This window comes from Neofelis nebulosa, chromosome 4 (genome assembly GCF_028018385.1).
Source record: "Neofelis nebulosa isolate mNeoNeb1 chromosome 4, mNeoNeb1.pri, whole genome shotgun sequence".
Classification (NCBI taxonomy): domain Eukaryota; kingdom Metazoa; phylum Chordata; class Mammalia; order Carnivora; family Felidae; genus Neofelis; species Neofelis nebulosa.
The window spans coordinates 118,152,034-118,173,576 of NC_080785.1; the positions used below are offsets into that span (position 1 = coordinate 118,152,034).

The 21,543-nt window shown below is 44.6% G+C and overlaps 1 protein-coding gene across 4 annotated transcripts in view; it reads right to left on the minus strand.

The window, feature by feature from the left end:
* Positions 1–21,543, minus strand: part of TATDN2 (TatD DNase domain containing 2) — an 83,027-nt gene that overhangs the window by 58,616 nt on the left and 2,868 nt on the right. For 3 of the 4 annotated variants that reach the window (XR_009260709.1, XR_009260708.1, XM_058726012.1), the window contains exons 3-7: positions 15,233–15,727; positions 6,757–7,635; positions 2,339–2,466; positions 621–804; positions 35–203 (exon numbers count right to left, since the gene is read on the minus strand). Coding sequence is in view for 1 of the 4 variants with exons in the window: in XM_058726012.1 (XP_058581995.1) it covers positions 63–203; positions 621–804; positions 2,339–2,466; positions 6,757–7,635; positions 15,233–15,727 (1,827 nt within the window). In the remaining 3 variants the exon portion in view is untranslated. Of the gene's footprint in view, positions 1–34; positions 204–327; positions 426–620; positions 805–2,338; positions 2,467–6,756; positions 7,636–15,232; positions 15,728–21,543 lie in introns of those variants that run through there. The other variant, XR_009260710.1, reaches the window with a different exon arrangement.

The window sequence follows — 21,543 nt, forward strand, 5'->3', positions numbered from 1 at the left end:
GTAACGTGATCTCGATGACCTTTTCTAGTCTGACCTTTTTCTCCTGACTGCACCCTCTCTGCTTAAAGATTGTAGAGGCGGCTGGTGTTCTCACGCAGGATGGCCAAGGTGTGGGAGAGCGGCTGATCTTTGACCCTCGCAATCTCTCGGACCGTATGCAAGGCCAGGCCTGGGTGGGCATACTGGCAGAGGCTTTTCGGAACCTGGAAGACATCAAGCATTCAGAACATCACTGTGCCTTCTGTGCACAGTCATTACACAGATCCCCCTCCCCGTCCCTTCCCCAGCAAGGACCTCTTTGGGGCTGCCCTGTAGAGACCCCTTTACCTGCAGGTGCAGGGAGAGTCCTAGTCATGGGGGGCTCTGGGTGAGCAGGGTCCCACGCTTCCTTGGACTACCCTCTACAGGGTAGGGCTTTGCACTGCCTGGAAGAGAGTGGTTACCCTTCAGCTTCTCAGCCCCCTAGACTTTTGGTTCTGCAGAGCAACAACAAGGAGACATCTACACAGCCAAGGGTGAAACCTGGAAGTCACTGGGGCTCTGGGCCTGCCAACCTTGCAAAGGTGACCGCCCCCCTCCCCCCATCGCCGCCTCAACTCAGCCTGATGACCCACCCCTACCTGTCGGGGCAGGAAGTAGGGAGCGTCCGTTTCCACAATGATTCTCTCCAGGGGGATCTGCTTCAGAGCTTCCCGGGCCTCCCAGGCCGAGGAGTAAGTCAGGACTGCTGTGAAGCCCACAGACATGTTGGGGAAGTGCTTCAGCAGAGGCTCGATGACTGGGTAGCTGCCAGTGAAGCAGTGCCTGGTGGGGGGGAGGGGAGGGTTTCCAGATCAGGGCCCCTCTCACAGCCCCCTTTGCAACAGCCCCCAACTGCCCCCAAGACACAGTGGCCCTTTCAAATGATTTTGTGTGGACAAATTCCCAGAAACACAAAGATTTCATCCAAGAGAAGGACTCCACAGTAGCCAGACGGGAACACCATGGTTCCAACACGGTAAGACCCAAGGTGACTCTCAGCGATCAAAGCTCAGCAGTTAGCCCATCACTGTGCCCAATCCCACGCAGCCACTCGAAGTGGCCACCACAGGGAATATCCAGCAGCAATATAGGGACAGGGTGCGCTTATAACACGAGAAGAGAAGCAGACTTAAAACCTGTGGCCCCTCCAAGATTACAGTTACAATAGGTAAAAAACTATGTCTGCAGCCAAATGAACTGGAAGCAAACAAAAAAATGAAGATATCAGAGAGTGGGACTACAGGTCAATTTTCTCTGAATGTGTTATCCATTCATGTTCTTAAGCCACTGTTATATTGTTAACCAATCGGAAAATTCAGGGCTTCTTCCAGCCACAACACCTCGCTGAGCCGTCTTGGCCCTGGTTTACCTGTCCCCCATTAGACTTCCTTCAAAGCCATCCCCAAACAAAGCCATGAGAAGCCAACCAACCCACCCAAAAGGGCTGAGGGACGGTGCCTCATCTCTGGTGTGTGCTACAACAATCAGAGAGGTCGCCCTCTCCGCTTGGGCACCTGAAAGGCGGCGGTCTAGCCTGATAATCCACTGCCTTCTGCTGCCTGTCAACACCTGGTTTAGGTTCTAGGCTCCGTTTTTTCAGTTAACCCATCTCACCCATCTTGAAAGAGCCAGCCCAGGCATTACCTCCTGGCCCCTTTCTAGCAAAGCTAAGCTAACAGCCCCTCTTCTGGCTCCCACAGCAACTTATGCCCGACTCAGCCCTACTCTCTGCGGGAAGTCACTTGCCAGGCTCCACAGCTGCTCCCAGGGACCCCGAGCCAAATGCCTAGGACAGCTAGGCATTGATCTCCCAGGTAGGAGATCAAGAGTTTACCACACTGAGCCCCTAGATACAATTCAGATTAAATGCATCGTGAAATTCAATGGCTAGAAAATGAACTTTCAAATTCAAAAAAGGAAAGAATTTTTTTTTTGGTGCCCTGGAATGATCTCTATTTGCTAAGTCACTGGACAACACAGTGATCTCTCCCCAGATCAAGGGCCTTCATCTCTGAGAGCTCAGACTCCACTGTAGCCTGCCACCAGGGACCGGGGTCACGAAAGCCCCTTTGTTGCTCAGAGGTGATTTAGGATATCAGTTCAAACCATATGAAATTGCCATTGTGTATGTGAAAAATGGTCAAATATCAGAAATCTCACATGATTGAATCTAATACTTCATCTTTAGAAGGGATACTATGTCACAAAGACCTGATAGGATCATCCTCTCCTCAGTGAGTTTTCCTTTTTCCAACTAATATCCTACACAGAAAGAAGTGTTCCTCTTATTTGCCCACCGAAGCTCCAGCCTTCTAACCTATGGATCTTGTAGTCTGAGGGCACAAATTTTTTCATGATGTTCAGCAGATCTTCGTCAGCTTCTCGGCAGTGGATCACCAAGGGCTTCTTCAGAGATACGGCCAGCTGCAGCTGTCTCTCAAACACCTGGGAAAAGGCACAGGGACACCTGTGGGTCAGAGCCACTCCAGAAGCCTGTTACCTCCACAACACCCAGAGCAGTGAGCACCTCCATCGTCCCCAATTCTGCAGACTACATAATGTATTATAATAACAGCTAACGCTTACTGGGTGCTGACTCACAGGTAGAGCTCAGAGCTCTTTAGGTGTATTCCTGTGATTCTCGCAAGCACCCTAAGGTAAGATACTATTGTTGGCCCGTCATGCAGTTGAAGAAGAGGAGGTTCCAAGAGAGGGCAAGGGATCCGCAGCTGGAAGCTGGAGCACCACAATCCACATCTGAACCCTGGCACTCCACAGAGCAACCACCATGCAATGCTTATGTGGGGTTGCAGGGGCAGGGCAGGGCTCAGGGACATCAAGTTAAATGTCCTTCCCCTCACCGTACCCATCTCTACGCCTACCCCCAAGAGGTAATCCCCTTCCACGCAAGTTCCAAAGTTGTACGTGCATACACACACACACCCGCACAATGTGTGGATCTCAAAAGGTGCTCAAGTATTTGAAAAAATAAACTACCTATTTTCTCCAACTCACTTTCTTTACTCAACCAAAATCAGATATCCTTCTAGGTGAATACCTACTGATACACTACCTTTCATTTTTTTTAACCTTTAAAAAACAACAACAAACTCTAGCCACTTTTAAATCACTAGTAAAATACACATATTGTTAAGAATTTAAATAAAAAAGGGGCTAGAATTTATCCTTTCCTCTAACAAGTTCAGCTTTAGAACACAAGTATTAATTCATTATAAACAAATGACCTCATCTAAAACAATGTTTCCATGAGTTTTTTTTTTTAACAATGGAACAGAATTCATGTTTGCATTTTTAACATCAAATAAACTACTATTGGTAATTTGAGTCCTGTAATATTCACTTGAGAATGACATCTTCAAGTCCAATGCTTGGGCTTCCTCTTCTAACAGTGACAGTGAACCAATACCAATTCTGATGTCATTCTTGTTTAACCTGTGTTTTCAACAAAAGGAAAATGACCACAGACACCAAAATCTTAGAATGCTTGGTAGAGTCTTCAAAGACGGTCTAGCCCTGTATCTACAGCGCTCGCTGGATCCCCTCCCCAACACAGCTGCCCTCCTTGGGTCCCTCCAGAAGCCGGAGGTCACAAGAGATTCAATTTCCAAGGCTTAATTCCTGCTTCTAAAAAATTGTTCATAATGGCAAACTATAGCCTTAGGGTAGAATACTACAAAGCTGTTATAAAAAGCCTATTTTTTTCAAAATATATTTGAAACCAGAACCTTTTCAGAAGTGGAAAAAACATTCAAAACTAATTTTTGTTTCCTAACTTCTTTTTTAAAAAGCATGGACATATGATTCTATGACAGGTTCTTGTTAGACATGCCATTTGTTCCTTGCAATTCTACAAGGGACAATTATACTAAAAATACATTTTGTAAAACATCCAAATTTCAAAAACAGGCAGATGGGAGAAGACGTGTTAGAAGGCAGGACCCTGTGGCTGGGTTGGAGCTACCTAGAGCATTTGTCATCACCAGGAATCCAGCTGACAAACACCAGTAGGGAATCAAGCGGGGGGAAGCTACTGACCCAGCATAATTACTCTTCTTCTGCCTGTACGAGCTCTGGTTCTCCCACGGATCCATTATTTCCAGGAATTCCTGAGTCAATCAGTCTCTCCTAGGGGTGGCCCAGGCAGCTCTTGCATACTCAATTCCCCAGTAATTAATTTCAGTCAAACACAACTAGAGGCAAAAACCGCCTGGATCAGACAGCCCAGGTAGGGAAGGCCAGTCCACTCTCCCTGTCTTTTGAAACCAGATACCAAGAGATTCTGATAGTCATGCTAGCTGATGTGTGCAACTCATACCTGAACTATCCAGGAACTAACTTTTAGGAGTCAATAGGCAGTTAAATCTACGAACACACAGATAAGCAAGGAAAAAGTTAACAGTGGTTCACTCTGAGTAGCAGGGTAACTATTGAATTTTCCCCCAATTCTTTTGCTTTCCTCTGTTTCCCAATCCTTCCAGAAAATACTAGGTAACAGAAACCAAGCTCTAATAACCAACCAGAGCTGGCACCCTATCACTTAGCCAGATACGGTTTCTTCCATCAGCTTATCTTCTTCCCTTCATAAGGTAAAATATTCATCAAGAACTTGTCAACCACTCTGCTTTTAGGTAAATCCAACTCCGTGCAGACATCCACCTATTGTAGCTGTTAGGTCCCACCACTTCTCACTTTGGTGCCTGAGTGCAGATTTACATCAAGAACAAGGCATCCACTTCCTCCATCCAGCCTGGTGGTTGTCAGTGTTCTACAGAAATATTTTATCTTCCCCTCCCGCTGCCAGCTATGTGTTTCCTCTGAATCGCCATTTTCCAGTCATGAGTCCCCTCTCACCAAGCCAGATGATATCCACAGGATTTTATCACCCTCTGCTACACCTTCAAGATGTCTGTTGCGCGGCACGCCATATGGGCCTCTACGTGCAGATCTGATACCATAATAACTTTTTTTTTTAATGTTTATTTATTTTTGAGAGAGAGACAGAGCATGAGCAGGAGAGAGGCAGAGAGAGGGAGACACAGAATCCAAAGCAGGCTCCAGGCCCTGAGTTGTCAGCACAGAGCCTGACACTGGGCTCAAACTCACAAACCGTGAGATCATGACCTGAGCTGAAGGTGGACACTCAACCAACTGAGCTACGCAGGTGCCCCGTTACCATAATAACTTAATAAAGGGAAAAGTTACTGTGAAATACTTAGTACGTTTCTTGGCACATAGTAGGCATTCAATCAACCCCAGCTATACAATTAAACACAATACTCTTCTTCCTTCCAGTTGCCTTAGTGCATACATTTCTCAACTGTTCCTCTTTCCATACCACACCTGCATTGAGCCAGGGAAACAAACCAGGAAAGCTGAATATTAAATATTCCTCACTTTCTTAAAAATCTGTTTTCTATGTCTTCAGATTTAGCTATTCTTCCATTCACTTTGGACTAGTTTATGACTGCCACAAGCCAGGAACTGCAAGCTTTCTAGTATTAGCGAAAAGAACTGTGGACACGCAAGAGGTTTGTGTAAGACAAACCTAATTCTGAACACAAACACTATTTACACTAGAAACTCACTAAAGTAAAAAATTGAAAACATTTGCACAAATAAAATCCCACCTGTCTGAAAATTAGATCAAGTCAAAATCACCCTGTTCCAAATTTAGTAACCGTAGCAGGTCCTAGAAAACTCATCTTAAAGAGATCCTTTGGGAGCATCTGAGCATCTGAAATCGTTTCTTATGTAAATTAACTCTTAAGCCTTGCACACAAGTTGGTTGCCATGGACAACTGTATTCAAATTGGAATCTCTCTCCTAAAGGTGTATAAAGGTCTGGAGTCCTTCAGCAGAAGAGTACCACACCTTCTCTAAACTTTCTCTTTGGTCAAGGGAAAACTAAGAAACCTCTGACTCTACAAGATTCCCTCTCTTAACTCACACCGTTAACCACAGATGCAAGCATCAATGGGGCACAGTATCAGCGCATGGCAGAGGTTGACCGAGCCGGGCAGGGGACAATGCTAAAGGGAAAGCTGGCTTGCTAAACTCTGCCCAGGCTGGCATCCACGAGCCCTCTCACCAAGGCCTGGAACGTACTGGGCATGCAGACCCAGCCTACCAGGCATCATCAGCACGAAGACAGCACACAACAAATTCTACAACAAATGTAACCTGGCAGTGTGAGCAGTGACAACGTGGGAGGGTCTTTCCTCTTGTCCTGCTCCTTGAAATACTCGAACCACCCTTCCTCTGGCAAATGTCTGTGCTCAAAAAAATACTTGGACAGGGGCAAGTACTAAGATGGGTAATAGTCGTCATCTCTGGCAGGATGGGAAATTCTCTTTACATGTTTTTGTATTTTCAAAATATTCTGCTACTAACATACTTAACTTTAGAATCAGATTAAAAATATAGTTTGAACAAAATTGGTTGCCTCCCAAAAAGAGTAACAAATGTCTTGCCATATATATATATCATGCCATAAGATGTCACAGAGTACCTATCCCCCTCTCCTACACAATCAAGTGTAAAGAAATAGTTGGTGAATCATGTGACAAGTAACATCTTGAGGGTCTGGACAAGAGCCATCACATTTTTAGGGGCTCTGAATTCTCTAGATACGAGAGCAGAGAAAGCTTTACTGTTGGGTTTCAACAACTGACAGAGGAAATAAAACTGTGAGCAAACTAAGGAGACCCTCATTACCTTGTGCTGTTCTGGGACAGGCGTGGTGCACTTATACGAGTAATCCAAGCCCATTTCCCCAAATGCCACAGCCTTGGGGTGCCTTAAGGCTTGCAAAAGATTTCTTTCTTGACTCTCACTGTAGTAACGTGCAAAATGAGGATGACAGCCAAAGGCCCCCCAAACCAGATCCTCTTTCAAGAGCTCCTCCCACAGGCAATCAGTCAGTGTCCGAGGATCACAGAAGTCAGAGATGCAGCCCTGAAATTCCTTAGGGAAGGAGCTGCTATAAATTTTTCTGAACTTGGTAAAGGACCCTTTGAAAGACAACTTGGAATACAGCATGTCCAGGTGACAGTGGGTATCGATGAAACCCTCTTCTAGGCCTGACCCCCGATGGCTCCTTGGCAGGGAGCCGGATGCGTGGCCTCCGCAGGGACGTGGTGCCATCTCCTCCTGGAGTGCTCTTTTCTCCTTCACCTCTTCTTCCGAGCTTCTGGAGAAATGAAATGAACGGGAGTTCTGGGATGTGCCTTCCTCTGTTGCCTCCTGGTCTCTGGAAGTATTCTGGGAAGTTGCTGCAGAGTTAGGGGGACAATCACTCAGGAGGCCCCGGTTGCTCCGCCCTGCCTGCAGCGTGTCACTGCCGGTGCCCACAGAGGGGTAGCCGCAAGGCTTGGGGCTGCTGGTCCAATAGCTGGCGTAGTCACACCACGGACTACTGTACAAATGAGCTGGGTACATGACATAGTCAGTGGGGAAGGCAGAAGGCTCTGGAACTGTGGAGGGTTTCAGCGAGCTGGGCTCCTCCTGAGAGAATCGGACTGTGGAGACTTCGTCTACATCAGACCAGTCACTTCCTGAAGAGGTGCGCTCTATCACCACCTCCCTTTCTTTAGGCTGCAGAAAAGAAAACAAACAACGGGTGAGCCCTCCTGTGTGAATGAAGACAGCCTCTCACACTCTGTCATCACAGAACATAAACTCTGGCTTGTCTTTCTGGCCACAGTGAAGGCTTTGCATTGGCTTACTTTCTGCCTGGTTTCCTTGTAATTTCCAGAATGTGAGCCATGTTACAGCTATAACCAGTCATATCAGGTTCAGGAAAACAACTGTGACCACAGTCTTAGAATACCATCCCTAAAGGGGATGCTATTCCTGCACTCCCTTTCTGAATGATCCCTTTGGACAAAATCTGCTCTCTAGAACACCTGGTGTGCTGGGGATTTTAGAGAAAAGCAGCACCCAGCAGGTCTCATCTCTAATGTGTCTCCAATACATTCCAAATGCAAACTGCACAGTCAAGGTGGTTTTAAGATGTGTCTGCAAATGCTTTTAACACTACTCCCCATGGAGAGGTGGGGTTTGTGACCCCTCCCTTCCCCTCAAACCTAAGGCAACCTAGTGACTCACAGGAGAACACTCAGGAGAGCACAGCAGGAGGGACACTGGACAACTTCCAAGGCTAGGTCAGAACAGCCTTACAGCTTCCCCTCTGTTCTGACAGCTTGCTCCTCCCAGGGAAGCCAGCCACCATAGAAGAGGCCAGAACGCCGAGACCATACGCTAGAGAGGTCCCATGTAGGTGCCAGCATCAACTGCCAGCCACATGAGCAAGCACCTTGCCCATCCAGACCTGATGAACTTTCGGAATGCAGGCCTCCCAAGAACTGCATCAGAAGCACATGACAGACCACCACCTCCACCCCCAAGCAAGACCTGCCTTGTCCAGACCTTTCTGAATTCCTCACTCACAAAACTGAGAGCAAAGTAAAACATTTAGTTTCAGCCACTACATGGCAATGGTTAAGTGGATCACATTACATTAAATCAATTTAGCTTTGCCTAAAACAGAAGTCCCGAAGGTCAGGAATTTTTGGTTTCTTCACTCATATCTTCCAAACACTTACAACAGTGCCTAGCATACCGTGCTCACAAATATTTGATGAATTAATTTGTAGAATAAATGGGGCAATGGTTCCTGAACTTAGCTTCATATTGGAACCAACTGGGGGCTTTTTAAGGCTACCCCACCCTAAGAGATTTTAATTCAACAGGGTCCCAAAGAATCCGTATTTAATTCTCCATGTCACTTTTATACAAATCAGGTTTGAGAAATACAGTAAACACATAGATCTCAACTCATGCAAAAAAGACTGTTCCTAGTTTCTTTTAGTTAACGAAGCCATCTATACCCTCCAAGACCAGTCAGCTTGAGCAGCAAAACACACTTTACAAAGTGTTTTCCTAAAAATACTTGTATAAGCAAATACAAATCACATAACAAAAAATTTATTCTAAAGAAGCCTGATGAATAAATTGATTAATTCCTTAAAATGGAAAAGAAATCTTTTTTTGTTTCTACTGAGGATACTAACCTTCCATACCTCTACCCATACTCCAAAAGGAAACAAAATGGTCACATTTTATTGGTCACAAAAATGTTAATGAATTATAAACTTCCCATAGGATACTTTCCCACTTTAGATTTTCTTCTTGCTACTCCTTTCCTGAGTAACAGAAATATCCAAACAAGAACCTTTTCTAGGGGTGCCTGGGTTGCTCAGTCAGTTAAGCGTCTGGCTTCCACTCAGGTTACAATCTCACGGTTCGTAAGTTCGAGCCCTGCATCAGGCTCTGTGCTGACAGTTCAGAGCATGGAGCCTGCTTCAGATTCTGCGTCTTCCTTTCTCTCCGCCCCTCCCCTGCTCATGCTCTGTCTCTGTCTCTCTCCCTCTCAAAAATAAACAAACATTAAAAAAAAAATCTTTTTAAAAAAATAATATTTTCTAAGATACAAGATAACCTAAATTGCAGCACATTTAACATTTAATCTGAACTCCTGAAGGTGGGTGACAGGCAACTGGGTGATTTGTTACACTAGTCTATTTACTTTGAATATTCTTGAAATTTCCCATAAAAGGTTTTTCAGGGGCGTCTGACTGGCTCAGTCAGTGGAGTGTGTGACTCTTGATGTCAGGGTTGCAAGTTCAAGCTCCACATTGGACACAGAGTTTACTTAAAAAAAAAAAAAAAAAAAAAAAAAAAAAAAAAGTTTTCTACAAGTTAATCTCTAAGGGAGAATAATCCTTCAAAAACCATCTTACTTATGGTGGAAATTTCCACCAATGTAGACAATAAAAACTTGCAGTCTTGCTAGAGCTGGACAAGTTTCTTTTTTTTTTTCCTTTTTTCCACTAAGACACACTAGAATCATTACTTTTGTATATGTGCATTTGAAAGTTAAAACCATTCTCAGATGCAATTAACATCTTTGCAATCCAGCTCTTTAAAGTTATTCTGCCATTTCTTTAAATAACTAATCTGATTAAAATTACAAAAAGCACCTGAACAGAAGGTAAGGTTTTATCCCCGAAGATAACCCCTCAGAAAGGGGGCATTTTATATGCTAGTTCTTACAAAGTCTCCTGTATTGCAAGATGTACATTCTTTTATGTGAGGACAAATGACCCCAAACGGACCTCAACCAAGCTAATGTTGGATGCTTATAGGAAGGTTCCCTAAATTCATTTCTTAAAAATAGAGGGGTGGGGTTAAGCAAAGAGATGTACCAGATTTAATAATCATTTCTGGAGGATATGACCTCACAGTTTGCCCAACGTCATTTTCAACAAACCTTTTAAAGAGCACTTTTTTTTTATTTTTTTATTTTTTTCTTAAATTTTTTAACGTTTACTTATTATTGAGAGAGAGACACACGGAGCATGAGCAGGGAAGGGGCAGACAGAGGGGGAGACACAGAATTTGAAGCAGGCTCCAGGCTCCAAGCTGTCAGCATGGAGCCCGATGCAGGGCTCGGACTCACAAACTGTGAGATCATGACCTGAGCCGAAGTCGGTCACTCAACCAACTGAGCCACCCAGGGGCCCCGCACTTTTTGTTTTTTAAATATCACTCTTGGGACACCTGGGTGGCTCAGTCGGTTGGGCGTCCAACTTCAGCTCAGGTAATGATCTTGCTGTCTGTGAGTTCGAGCCCCGCATTGGGCTCTGTGCTGACAACTCAGAGCCTGGAGCCTGCTTCAGATTTTGTGTCTCCCTCTCTCTCTGTCCCTCCCCCGCTTACACTCTGTCTCTCTCTCTCAGAAATAAACATTAAAAAAATTTTTTTTTAATTATCACTCTTAAAAAGCAATATGGTAAATGATTGCACATAAAGAGACATTGGAAAAATACTTGAGGAGCACCTGGATGGCTCAGTCGGTTAAGCATCCGACTTTGGCTCAGGTCATGATCTCTCAGTTCACGAGTTCAAGCCCCGCATCAGGCTTTGTGAGGACAGCTCATAGCCTGGAGCCTGCTTCAGATTCTGTGTCTCCCTTCTATCTGACCCTCCCCCCCAAAAAAATAAAAACATTCAAACAAACAAACAAACATCAATGCCCATCTCAGACCTCCTGAGTCAGATTTTCCATTCTTATTATCAGGGAAGTTCAGGAAATCACACTACTTGACTCAAAAAGTAACTCCAGTGACAGCAAAGACCATGTCAAAGACATGTACAAAGGTTAATAAAATTTAATGAAATGAGTGAGTGGGAAAAATGGCAGAGTGGGGAAAATATATGAATTTGAAAATGCAAGTGTAACTACAAATACATACCATAAACAGACTTATGATTATGTGATCTAAGTTCCTGAAAGGCTTAGTCAAGTTGGCCAAGAAAAGGTTTTTGCGTTTTCTTAAGAAAATGGAAGGTTACCTATATTGAAGATTGCCTTAGGTTCACACAAATATGGTAAAATTTAAAGTTACATTTACTGAGGTCCTACTATATACTTAGTCACTGAGCAAAGCGTTTTCATTTATCAGTTCAGCAAACTGTGACCCATAAGCCAAATCCAATGCACTCCCTGTTGGTGTAAACAAAGTTTTACTGAACAGTCAGGCCTGTGCACTTAAATACCATCTCTGTTTTCATGCTTCTACAGTAAAACTGAATAGTTCCAATGCAGGCCACATAGTTCACAACACCTAAGATATGACCTGACCCTTTACAAAATAAGTCTGCTGATCCTTTTGTTTAACCATGATAAGATTTCAAGAACTGTGACTTTTACACAGATGAAACTGGGGCTCAAAGAGGTTAAGCGGCTTTCTCATGATCACAGTTCAGGTGGCCAAGGTATGACCCCTTATTACCTGATCCCAACACTCAGTGCTTACCTACCATTTCATGCCTCCTCCAAATGCATACCTAACAAAGACAATCTAAATGCCCTGCCTGACAAATAGAAGTCTGGGTAAGTTTGGAAAGTTCATCCATACAAAGGAATTTCAGGTGGCCCAACAAGATCATGATCAACATCAGACAGGAAACGCAGCCATTATATAGTTAGTAGAAAAAGTAGGTTATAAAACATATTGTTCTTGAGATTTCCAGTTAAATATAGCACATGTGGTTTTTGTCCTTCCTGCCAAAAAACCCTTTGAAAATTATAGGAAATGACTTGAAAAGACATAAACCTACAAAGAGAAAGCATATAGAATAAACAGCAAAGCTAATTACACAAAAATCAGCCGCTAGAAAGCAGACAGATGAACAGTTATCAGATAAGCAGATCAGAGACAGCCAAAACCTAAGCCTGTAGTGAGAAAAACCCAGGGTGAGCCACAGTACAGGACCCCCAAAAGACTCAGTTGGAAATATTCGACCTCTGAAAATGAAGGTAAAGCTAGAGATGAAAACAGGAGAATGAGCTGGAATCTGTGATGTTAGGTCCCCAGATCCCTCCTCTCATCCTGTGCAGGTGGGTCTGCCCTTTCTCCACCCAGCAAAAGACTAAGGTTCATACTTGGAAAAGTTGAGCCAAGGAGATTATGGAATAATCAGGGACAATGGACACACAATCAAGGGTGAGGGACCATCGCACGTTAGACAGTTGACAACCCAGGTACCTCCCTCACCCTGACTCCCAGAACAGCAGCAGCCAGATGTATATCTCCTAGGTGGAGGAATAGAGCATTTCCCCTGGGGGACACTGAGCAGCCTGTGAACAGCAAGCCACAGATCCAGTTGGGACCCCCACAAAATTACCCAATGTCATCACTCTACGTTGAAGCCAGCACTTAGGACTTCCAATCATCTTTTGAAAGCTCCATCTTTAAATATGAACAGACAGCCAACACATCCCAGGAGAGCTCTACCACAAAAGATAGAAACCAAAATACTTGGAAAAAAATGAGAAGGAAACTCAGTGAAAAAATAGTGCAGAAAGCAGAAAAAAACTCAAAACAAACCTATAATATTCTCAAAGAGACAAGGCATGATAATCTCAAACAATAATAGGATGCTCTAAAAAAGGAACACTCAAAACATTAAACTAGTGTTCCTAGAAATTAAGTATGTCAGGGGCGCCTGAGTGGCTCAGTCGGTTGTGTCCAACTTCAGCTCAGGTCATGATCTCATGGCTCCTGAGTTTGAGCCCCACATCGGGCTCTATGCTGACAGTTCAGAGCCTGGAGTCTGCTTTGGATTCTGTGTCTCCCTCTCTCTCTGCCCTTCCCTGCTCACGCTCTGTCGCTCTGTCTCTCTCTCTCTCTCTCTCTCTCTCAACAATAAACACTTATAAATTTTTAAAAAACCAAGACATTAAGTATGTCAAAAATGGGGAGGGGGGAGGCGGGCAGTAAGTATTATATACACCTACCTTAATTACTCACAAAGAAAGCAAAAATGAAAGGAAACAGGAAAAGGGGGAATTCTAAGGCAACAACTAAGGCAAGTACAGGGAAGAAGAAAACTGAGATTACTTATTTTGACAGTATTGAGGAGAATTTTATGGCACTAGCAGTTTGGGGATGAATTAGTGACAGGTATGAAGAAAACTAAAGGGAAAAAACAAGGCAGTGATGCTCTCAAAGGAAGATAAACTTTTTATAAGAATGTAATCAGGGGCGCCCAGGTGGCTCAGGTCATGATCTCACGGTTTTTGGGTTCAAGCCCTGCATCGGGCTCTGTGCTGATAGCTCAGAGTCGGAAACCTGCTTCAGATTCTCTGTTTCCCTCTCTCTGCCCCTCCCCCACTCACACTCTGCCTCTCTCAAAAATAAACAATAAAACAAAACAAAAAATGTAATCAGAGTATATTAGATGATTCGGGCTAGGAACATGGGAATAACAAATCTTCAATAGATTTAGCCAGAAATTGTATGACAACAACACAGGGAGCTGCAAGGAGAAGAGGTAACAGGTTCATGGGTGTGGTGCTGCCAAAGTTAGCGCAGCAAACTAAATTCTCGTCTTCTGCATAGCACGTCCATAGATGTCTACAACTAGAAAATCAATACACAGTGCAAGATCACTGAGAAATATGGAGATACTAGAAGAAAGAGTTAAAGAGATTCAAGGAGCTGCTACTCAAGAGACGTAAGTAAAGGATAAGTAGGGATGGGTACAACAGAGGAATACTTTTCCCCCCAATTATAAACTGTGTTGAAAATTGCTAGTGTCCCTCCAATACCATTCTTTCCTTCAAGAGCAATAAAGGTGATCTGGGTGTAAATCTCCCAGGTGAAAGTTAATTTTCCAGAGTCTCTTGCAGCTAGGCATTGGCCAGGATTCTAGATTCGTGTCAATAGATAAAAGCAGAAATGATGTGGACAACTTCTGAGCCAAGTTCTTTTTTTTTTTTTTTTTTTTTTTTTAAATTTTTTTTCAACGTTTTTTATTTATTTTTGGGACAGAGAGAGACAGAGCATGAACGGGGGAGGGGCAGAGAGAGAGGGAGACACAGAATCAGAAACAGGCTCCAGGCTCCGAGCCATCAGCCCAGAGCCTGACGCGGGGCTCGAACTCACGGACCGCGAGATCGTGACCTGGCTGAAGTCGGACGCTTAACCGACTGCGCCACCCAGGCGCCCCATGAGCCAAGTTCTTAAAAGAGAGGGAGTGTACTTTCCTCTGCTCTTCTCCCCTTCCTACTGGCTAGAATGTCAATGTAATGTACTCAGGTCCCTTCAGAGTAGCCAACTCAGATCACAGACGGAAACTGAGCTGAGGGAGCAGGGCATCAAGACAGAGGGCACCAGTATCCCTGAAACTACGAAGCCATTCTTCTGAAGCCAAGTTTCTATTTTCTTTAAGCCATTATCCATTTTGTTAGGGCAGGCACGCACATCCTAACAAACATAAAGTCTACATTTAAAAAAAAAAAAAAAAAAAAAGGTTGGGGGGTGCCTAGCTGGCTCAGTTGGTGGAGCATACAACTCCTGCTCTCAGGGTTGTGAGTCTGAGCCCCAAGTTCGGTGCAGCGATTACTTAAAAATAAAATCTTAAAGAAAGAAAACTCAGCACTGTATTGGGACTTCTTAGAAACTCTGAAAGTATTTTAGAAGAGAATCATCAATTCGTCCTGGAATCCTGGGTAAGTCAAGTGCTGCTTTTAACGAAGAACACCTAGGATCAAACTACAAAGGCCAAATAACATAAAATCAAGAGAACTAAAAACCTAACACTTGGTGTAAGCTCAACTCACCTTCTGGCTTTCTAAATGAGAGTCAGAGTCATCCAAAAACTCCAGAGGTGGAGAATGCTTGTCAATGACTGTCCTTCGGTCACCAGGTGTCTCCTCGCTGGGTTTCTCCTGAGGGTCTATCACCACTCTCCTGTCGCAGAAGCTGGTCCTCTCCAGCACAGCCTTTTCTTCCTCTGCTCTTACCTCTGGGGCTGACTCTTTCCCTTTCTGAGGAGGAGACACAGTGGCACTCCTGGCTGGCCCTTCTCCACGGCTGGGACGCTCCCTTGTGTTTGGTGTGGCCCTAGTGGAAGCCTCTCCCTTCCTTTTTGGCATCGACTTTCCCAAGATGCCCTGGATAGCCTTCAAGTAGATCATTGTAGAGCCTTGGTCTCGAAACCTATCCCTCTTCCTTTTCTGGACCTTGTTTGGTTCCTCAATTGTGTCATTCTGACCCTCAGCTTCGGCTGCAAATTCAGAGTTTGTGGAGTTACGAGAACTATCTTTCGAATCAACCTGGAAGGGGAAAAAAAAAAAAATCACAGATCATGAAAGGGTTGTCCCAAGGGCGATTTCATATAGCAAGGACTCAGCAAATCATAAATCAGTGGTGGCTGCACCAATCATAGTCAAAGTGACAGTGGCTAAGACAAAGATTCTCTCCTGGAGGTGGTTTCCATCCCAACCTATTGAGAAGTACCACTGTAAAAGGGCCTGAATTGCTGCCATTTCTTACTATTCACTTTCTACTGCTCATTAGATCATACGCTCATACTGTAGGGGGCAGGAATGAACTGAGAGATAAACATTCTAAAAACACTAGAATGTAAGTTCCTTAAGGCCAAGGACTACCACCAAACACTTCAGAACACACATACACAAAAGAGAACCCCAAAATTTCAGCAATAAAAGGGTCAATTAACCCAATCCCACATCTAAGAGTCCAAGAGACCTAAGGACCCAGGGAGCAATAGACTCCAATCTCCCAAGTCCTGAGGGCAGGGTGCAAGCCTTATTGAAATTCTCTGCAAACTCCTTCCCCCAAATCAAAACCTTGGTGCTGGGAGGTGTCTCATCTCCCAGAGAATGCACCAGGGTCAGTCCAGAGACTATAACTACCCCCGACCTCAAATCTCCTCAGAGACACAGGTCAAGTCTCAGTCCCTTCTTTCCTTCCCCTCAGCACTCACTCATTCCAGGAGCTACACTATTTGTTCTCAATGTTAATTTACTGTGAAATGCATCCAATCTAATCCCAGTCTGGGGTAAGAACACTCAACACATCTTCCTCTAGAATCATCTCAAAAGCAATGAAGTCCAAACTTTCCCAGCCAGGACCTAGACTGACCATTATCCCAAGGCCTTCTATAGTCCCTACAACTTGTTCTAATTCATTTGCATTAAATTCCTCTCAAGTATATAGACAGAGAGAGAACGCCACACTAAGGTCGCTGATACTTTTTCTCTACTGTCCATCAGGAAGCAAGTGGTTACATCAAGAGGCTTACCCTCTTATTTTACACACTTCTCATATTATTTGAACTCTTTCCAGGAAGCACATATCATCTTTGGTTGTTGTCTGTTTTTTTTTAAGGCTTTTGAAATATATAAATCTAGACACTAACAGGGCATGCTATTTTTTTACTAGCAGTACTCAAATTGCTGGCATCTACTAGCTTTGACGAAATGGACGGGAAAGGTGGTTTTTACTTTCATTTTGAACCTCTGAATTTTCTAACATGGTAAACACTTTTTTTTAATTGTCTACGGGGATTATCTGGGAAAGGAGATTATAAACCATTTTTTTGGTACCTTTCCTTATTTGAGAAAATCTAACAAATATTAAAAATGAACTTGGAGGTTCCCTGGGCTTGACTTACAGGGCACAGCCACAACTTCCCAGCCTGCTTCTCCACCGCCCGCATCTCTACCACCAACCACCTGCCAGCCTCCAGCATCCCCGTCACACCGTCTTATATACCTTTATAGGCAAATCTAATCTCCTTTGCTTGGAATACCCTTGCCTTAGTATTCATTTCACATTTCACAAACTACTATTCATCCTGGAAGGCTCCAAATCCCTTCTTTGACTTCTCTACCTCTCCCTGGGCCATGAGCTACCCCTCTCCTCACCCTCCAACCCCTGGCCCAGGGCAGGTGTAGGACAGCACAGAAAGACAAGGTCGACAGCAAACAGAGGAGCCCCTGTACTGTCTGATGGGTCACAGCTCCTCATCTCAAACCAATTGCCACCGCTTGGAAGTACAGATCCAGAGTTAAAGATTCTGATTTTCCAAGTAAAACAAGAAATCTCAAATTTAACTCATTTTTTCATCCAGTCAGCAATTTTTTGTTGAGCACTTACTATATGCTGGCAGGCACGCTTCTGGATCTGGGGGTTTAGCATTCAATAAAGCATACCAAAACACCTGCTTACTGCACCTTACATTCTAGTTGGTGAGCAAAGGGAAAACCAGAATAAAGGCAATATATATGTTAGAGAGTGAAAAGTGCCAGAGAGAAAAATAACACAGGAAAAGGGAGTAGAAAGTAGGGAAGGAGAAGAAGGTCCCTCAAGTCCTCGGTTCAAGGCAGAGGTCTGGACAGGAGGCATATATTTTTAATGTGCAATTTCCAAAATTTTGAGTACTTTGAGGACCCAGCAGGCCGCATTCAGCTTATGGACCACCATTTTGCCCATCCTGGTAAAGAAGACCAGGACTATCCTTGTGGGAGAAAAAAAGTGTTAGAATTCAAATAACATACCTTGTGTTACCTTGTGACTTACAATTCAGAGATGCCACAGCTGTCATCCCTCTTGTACAGAGAGGGAAACTGCCATATGCCTTGTAAGTGGCAGAACTAGGAGGCAAACTCAAGTACCCCCTAATATCCTGGAAACCAAAGGAGAATGGCAAAAATATGAAAATTGAGAAACAGCAGCAAAGGCTGAGATGTCAAAGGCCGTGAGGACCCGAAATGGATCCAGGTTACCAAAGACTTTCAGAATAGGAGGCTATAAAGGTAAAGATTAGGCAGAAAGTTCAAGAGAAAAGGCCAACAACCTGGCTCCTTAAAGGAGAGATTTCATTTTTCCTGGCAGCATGGCTTGGTGAATTATCCATCTCTGAAGGTGGGGCAAAGACTCAGTGGAGATGCTGTTCCAGCCCTAGTCCTCACCCACCTGCACAACTGCCAACAGTTCTTACCCAGTTCCTGCCTAATCCCTCCCATCCTTTCTCTAGAGTGCGCCAGAGGAGTTCTAAAATCTGGCAACCTCACACCTCTGCTTAATTTTTTCTTAATGTTTATTTATTTTTGAGAGGGAGAGAGACAGAGTGTGAGCAGGGGAGGGGCAGAGAGAGAGGGAGACACAGAATCTGAAGGAGGCTCCAGGCTCTGAGCTGTCAGCACAGAGCCTGATGTGGGACTCGAACTCATGGACCACGAGATCATGACTTGAGCTGAAGTCGGACGCTTAACTGACTGAGCCACCCAGGTGCCTCATCACGCCTCTGCTTAAAACCCTTCGTGCTGCATTTGCCCACAGGATACATCCCCACCTCCCGAGCATGACATCGGAAGCCATTCACAGGCTCAACCCCAAGCTTCTTTTCCAGCATCATCTCCCAGCTTTCTCCACACACCCAAGTGCCCAGGAATGAAGAAAGGTGCTGGAGCAAATGCAAGCGAGGGCACCTCTTCCGTGAGGACTTTCTCGATGGTTAGTCATTTATCCCTCTGAATCTCAGTACTTTAAATACCCCTGTTACAGCACTCCACACAATGCTCAGTGATGAATTTTTCAGTGCTTCAACCATGGCCTTATTCTTCGCACCTCCAAGCGCTAGCACGGACTACCACCCGAGCACTGGACATCTGCTGGGTGAATATGCAGGAACCACGATCACACAGGAAAGCTCTGTCATTCGAGAGCCAACATACACAATGGCTTCCTATGTCTGGGCTGTGCCACCCTGCAGAGAGCTCCTCAAGGGGAGGATCTTGCCCTCCTCGTCTCTCCATCCCTCATTCTAACACCGGGCCAGGACAGAGCAGGTGCTCCAGAGGGCCGCACTGGAAAGAACACAGGCTTTGAAGTCCCACGGATCTGGGACTACAGCACAGCTTCACCACATACAAGCTATACGGCCTTGGTCAAGTTACTTAACATTTCTGAGCCTCTTTTCCCAGAGCCTACACATACTAGGTGCTCAAACATTTGTTAATCGATATGTAAATATTTGTTAACTGACATGTAAAGATATTACTCCCTATTTCACAAGTCTCTCAAGATTATATGAGAGCTTATGGGTCAAACATTGAAAATCATATTTGATAAAGGTCTATCACATCATAAATGCTCAATTTTTTCCCTTCCAGTCTTCCTTCCCTACGTTGAAAGTAGAAATTTAGGTAGGTCATACTAAAGACTAAAGACCAGGTAGGTGAAGGTGCTCACAACAGATAAATTTAACTCTTACTCTAAGAGTAAATGAAGATCTTCAGCCACCATTAGAATTTGAGAAAACTTCTCCAACAACTGTCCTAGATAGAGGTAATAAGGAATAAATATTAAGAGGCTGGGCCAGCAGGCATCTAGTGATTCCAAATTGCCTAGTCTAGCCATGGTCTGAATGGGTCCCCCCAAAATTCCTTTGGTGAACTCTAACCTCAAGGTCATGGTACTAGGTGGGTCATTTGGGAAGTGATTAGGTCATGAAAGTGGAGGCCTCATGAATGGGATTAGCGCTCTCATCTAAGAGGCCCCAAGAGAGCTTCCCTGTCCCCTCTGCCATGTGAAGACAGAAGGAGAAATCTGCAACCCAGAAAAGGGCCCTCACGCAACCATGCTGACCCCTTGATCTCAGACTCCAGCCTCCAGAACAGTAAGAAATAATTTTCCACTGTTTACAAGCTACCCAGTCTGCGGCATTGTTATTGCAGCCAGAAAAGACTCAAGCAAGCATCTTCCCCTCTGAATATCCTGTGACCTGGCTGAGACCTCAGTGCTGAAACTGGGGAGGAGACAGATGATGCGGGACCCACACACAAAGCCAAGGGTGTACCCCAAAGTTTACAGAGCAAATGAAGAAGAACAGGCGGATAAGTGGGTAGAAAGTAAGAGTAAGGGGACCTTAGAAGGACCTGAGGGGGGAACATGCCATTTTTTTGTGAGTGCCGCTGGGCTGTGCTTGCTGACGGGACTTAGGACTTACGACTTACTAGACAAACAAGCTGGACATGGCTGCAGAGCAAGAGGGGCAGAGGTGCAGACTGAGAGGAAACTAAGAAAGGCATTTTGTATTTCATCAAGATGAGGCCAGTACCACACCTTGTTTTCAAACTAGCAAGCACTATAGGAACAACCCTTAGCAGGGCTAGAGAGGAAGAATTAGGATTAACAGTATCAACATGCTCATGTTCTATCCTCACGGAACATGAGTGACCTTTCAAAGATGCTAATCTGCCTTCCCCGTGTACAGAGTTCTATAGAACTCTCTAATGGCTTAGAACAAAATCCAAACTCCCTTGGCTACTAAAGCCCTGCTGCAATCTGCCCCCACCTCGCTTGCTAGCCTCCATCCTGGGCTCACTCATATGCTCCACGCACCACATCGCGAGGCAGTCTCGTGACTTCTCAAGCCTCCCCCCAAAACATGTGCTCCTGAGAAGCCATCTCACGGCTCCACAATCCAGCAGAGTACTTGGTACTCAGGAACCCTCAAGAGCTTATGGACTGAAGGCAAAGCACTAACCTCACGACTTCTGAGACGGGACCAGACTACTCATGACTCCGCAGCTAACCATTAAATTGCTTTTGGCATAAGAAGGCCCTTAGGCCTAAATGAGATACAGATGGGTCCATGATAGACTTACACCCACCTGGATCAGAGGCTATATCTTCAAATCTTGGTTCCTGGTCTGCAGGACAGCCTGAGCCAGGAATACAGCACCCCTGAAAGACCAACCAAAGATTCCCGCCCCTCTTGAAGGGCTTCATTCTATCTCTAATTGTCACCAAAGTAAAACTTAATCAATTGACATTATGTTATGCTGTGCCCAAATCAAGTGAATCATGTCAAGGATTAATGGCAAGATTAAATTATACGGGCCAAGACTGATATTCACCTGATTTACATTTGAATCATATTCAATATGTATTCTTATGCCAAAGACGTAAGAATCTGAAATCACAAAAGCAAAAAAATCCACGTGCCATACAAGAGTCGTGTGAGGCGCACAGTGAGAACACCCGGCCCACTTCACCTAAGAGATCCACAGGATCAACAGCCAACGACAGCCTAATTTCTCAGTTCCATGTAATTTAA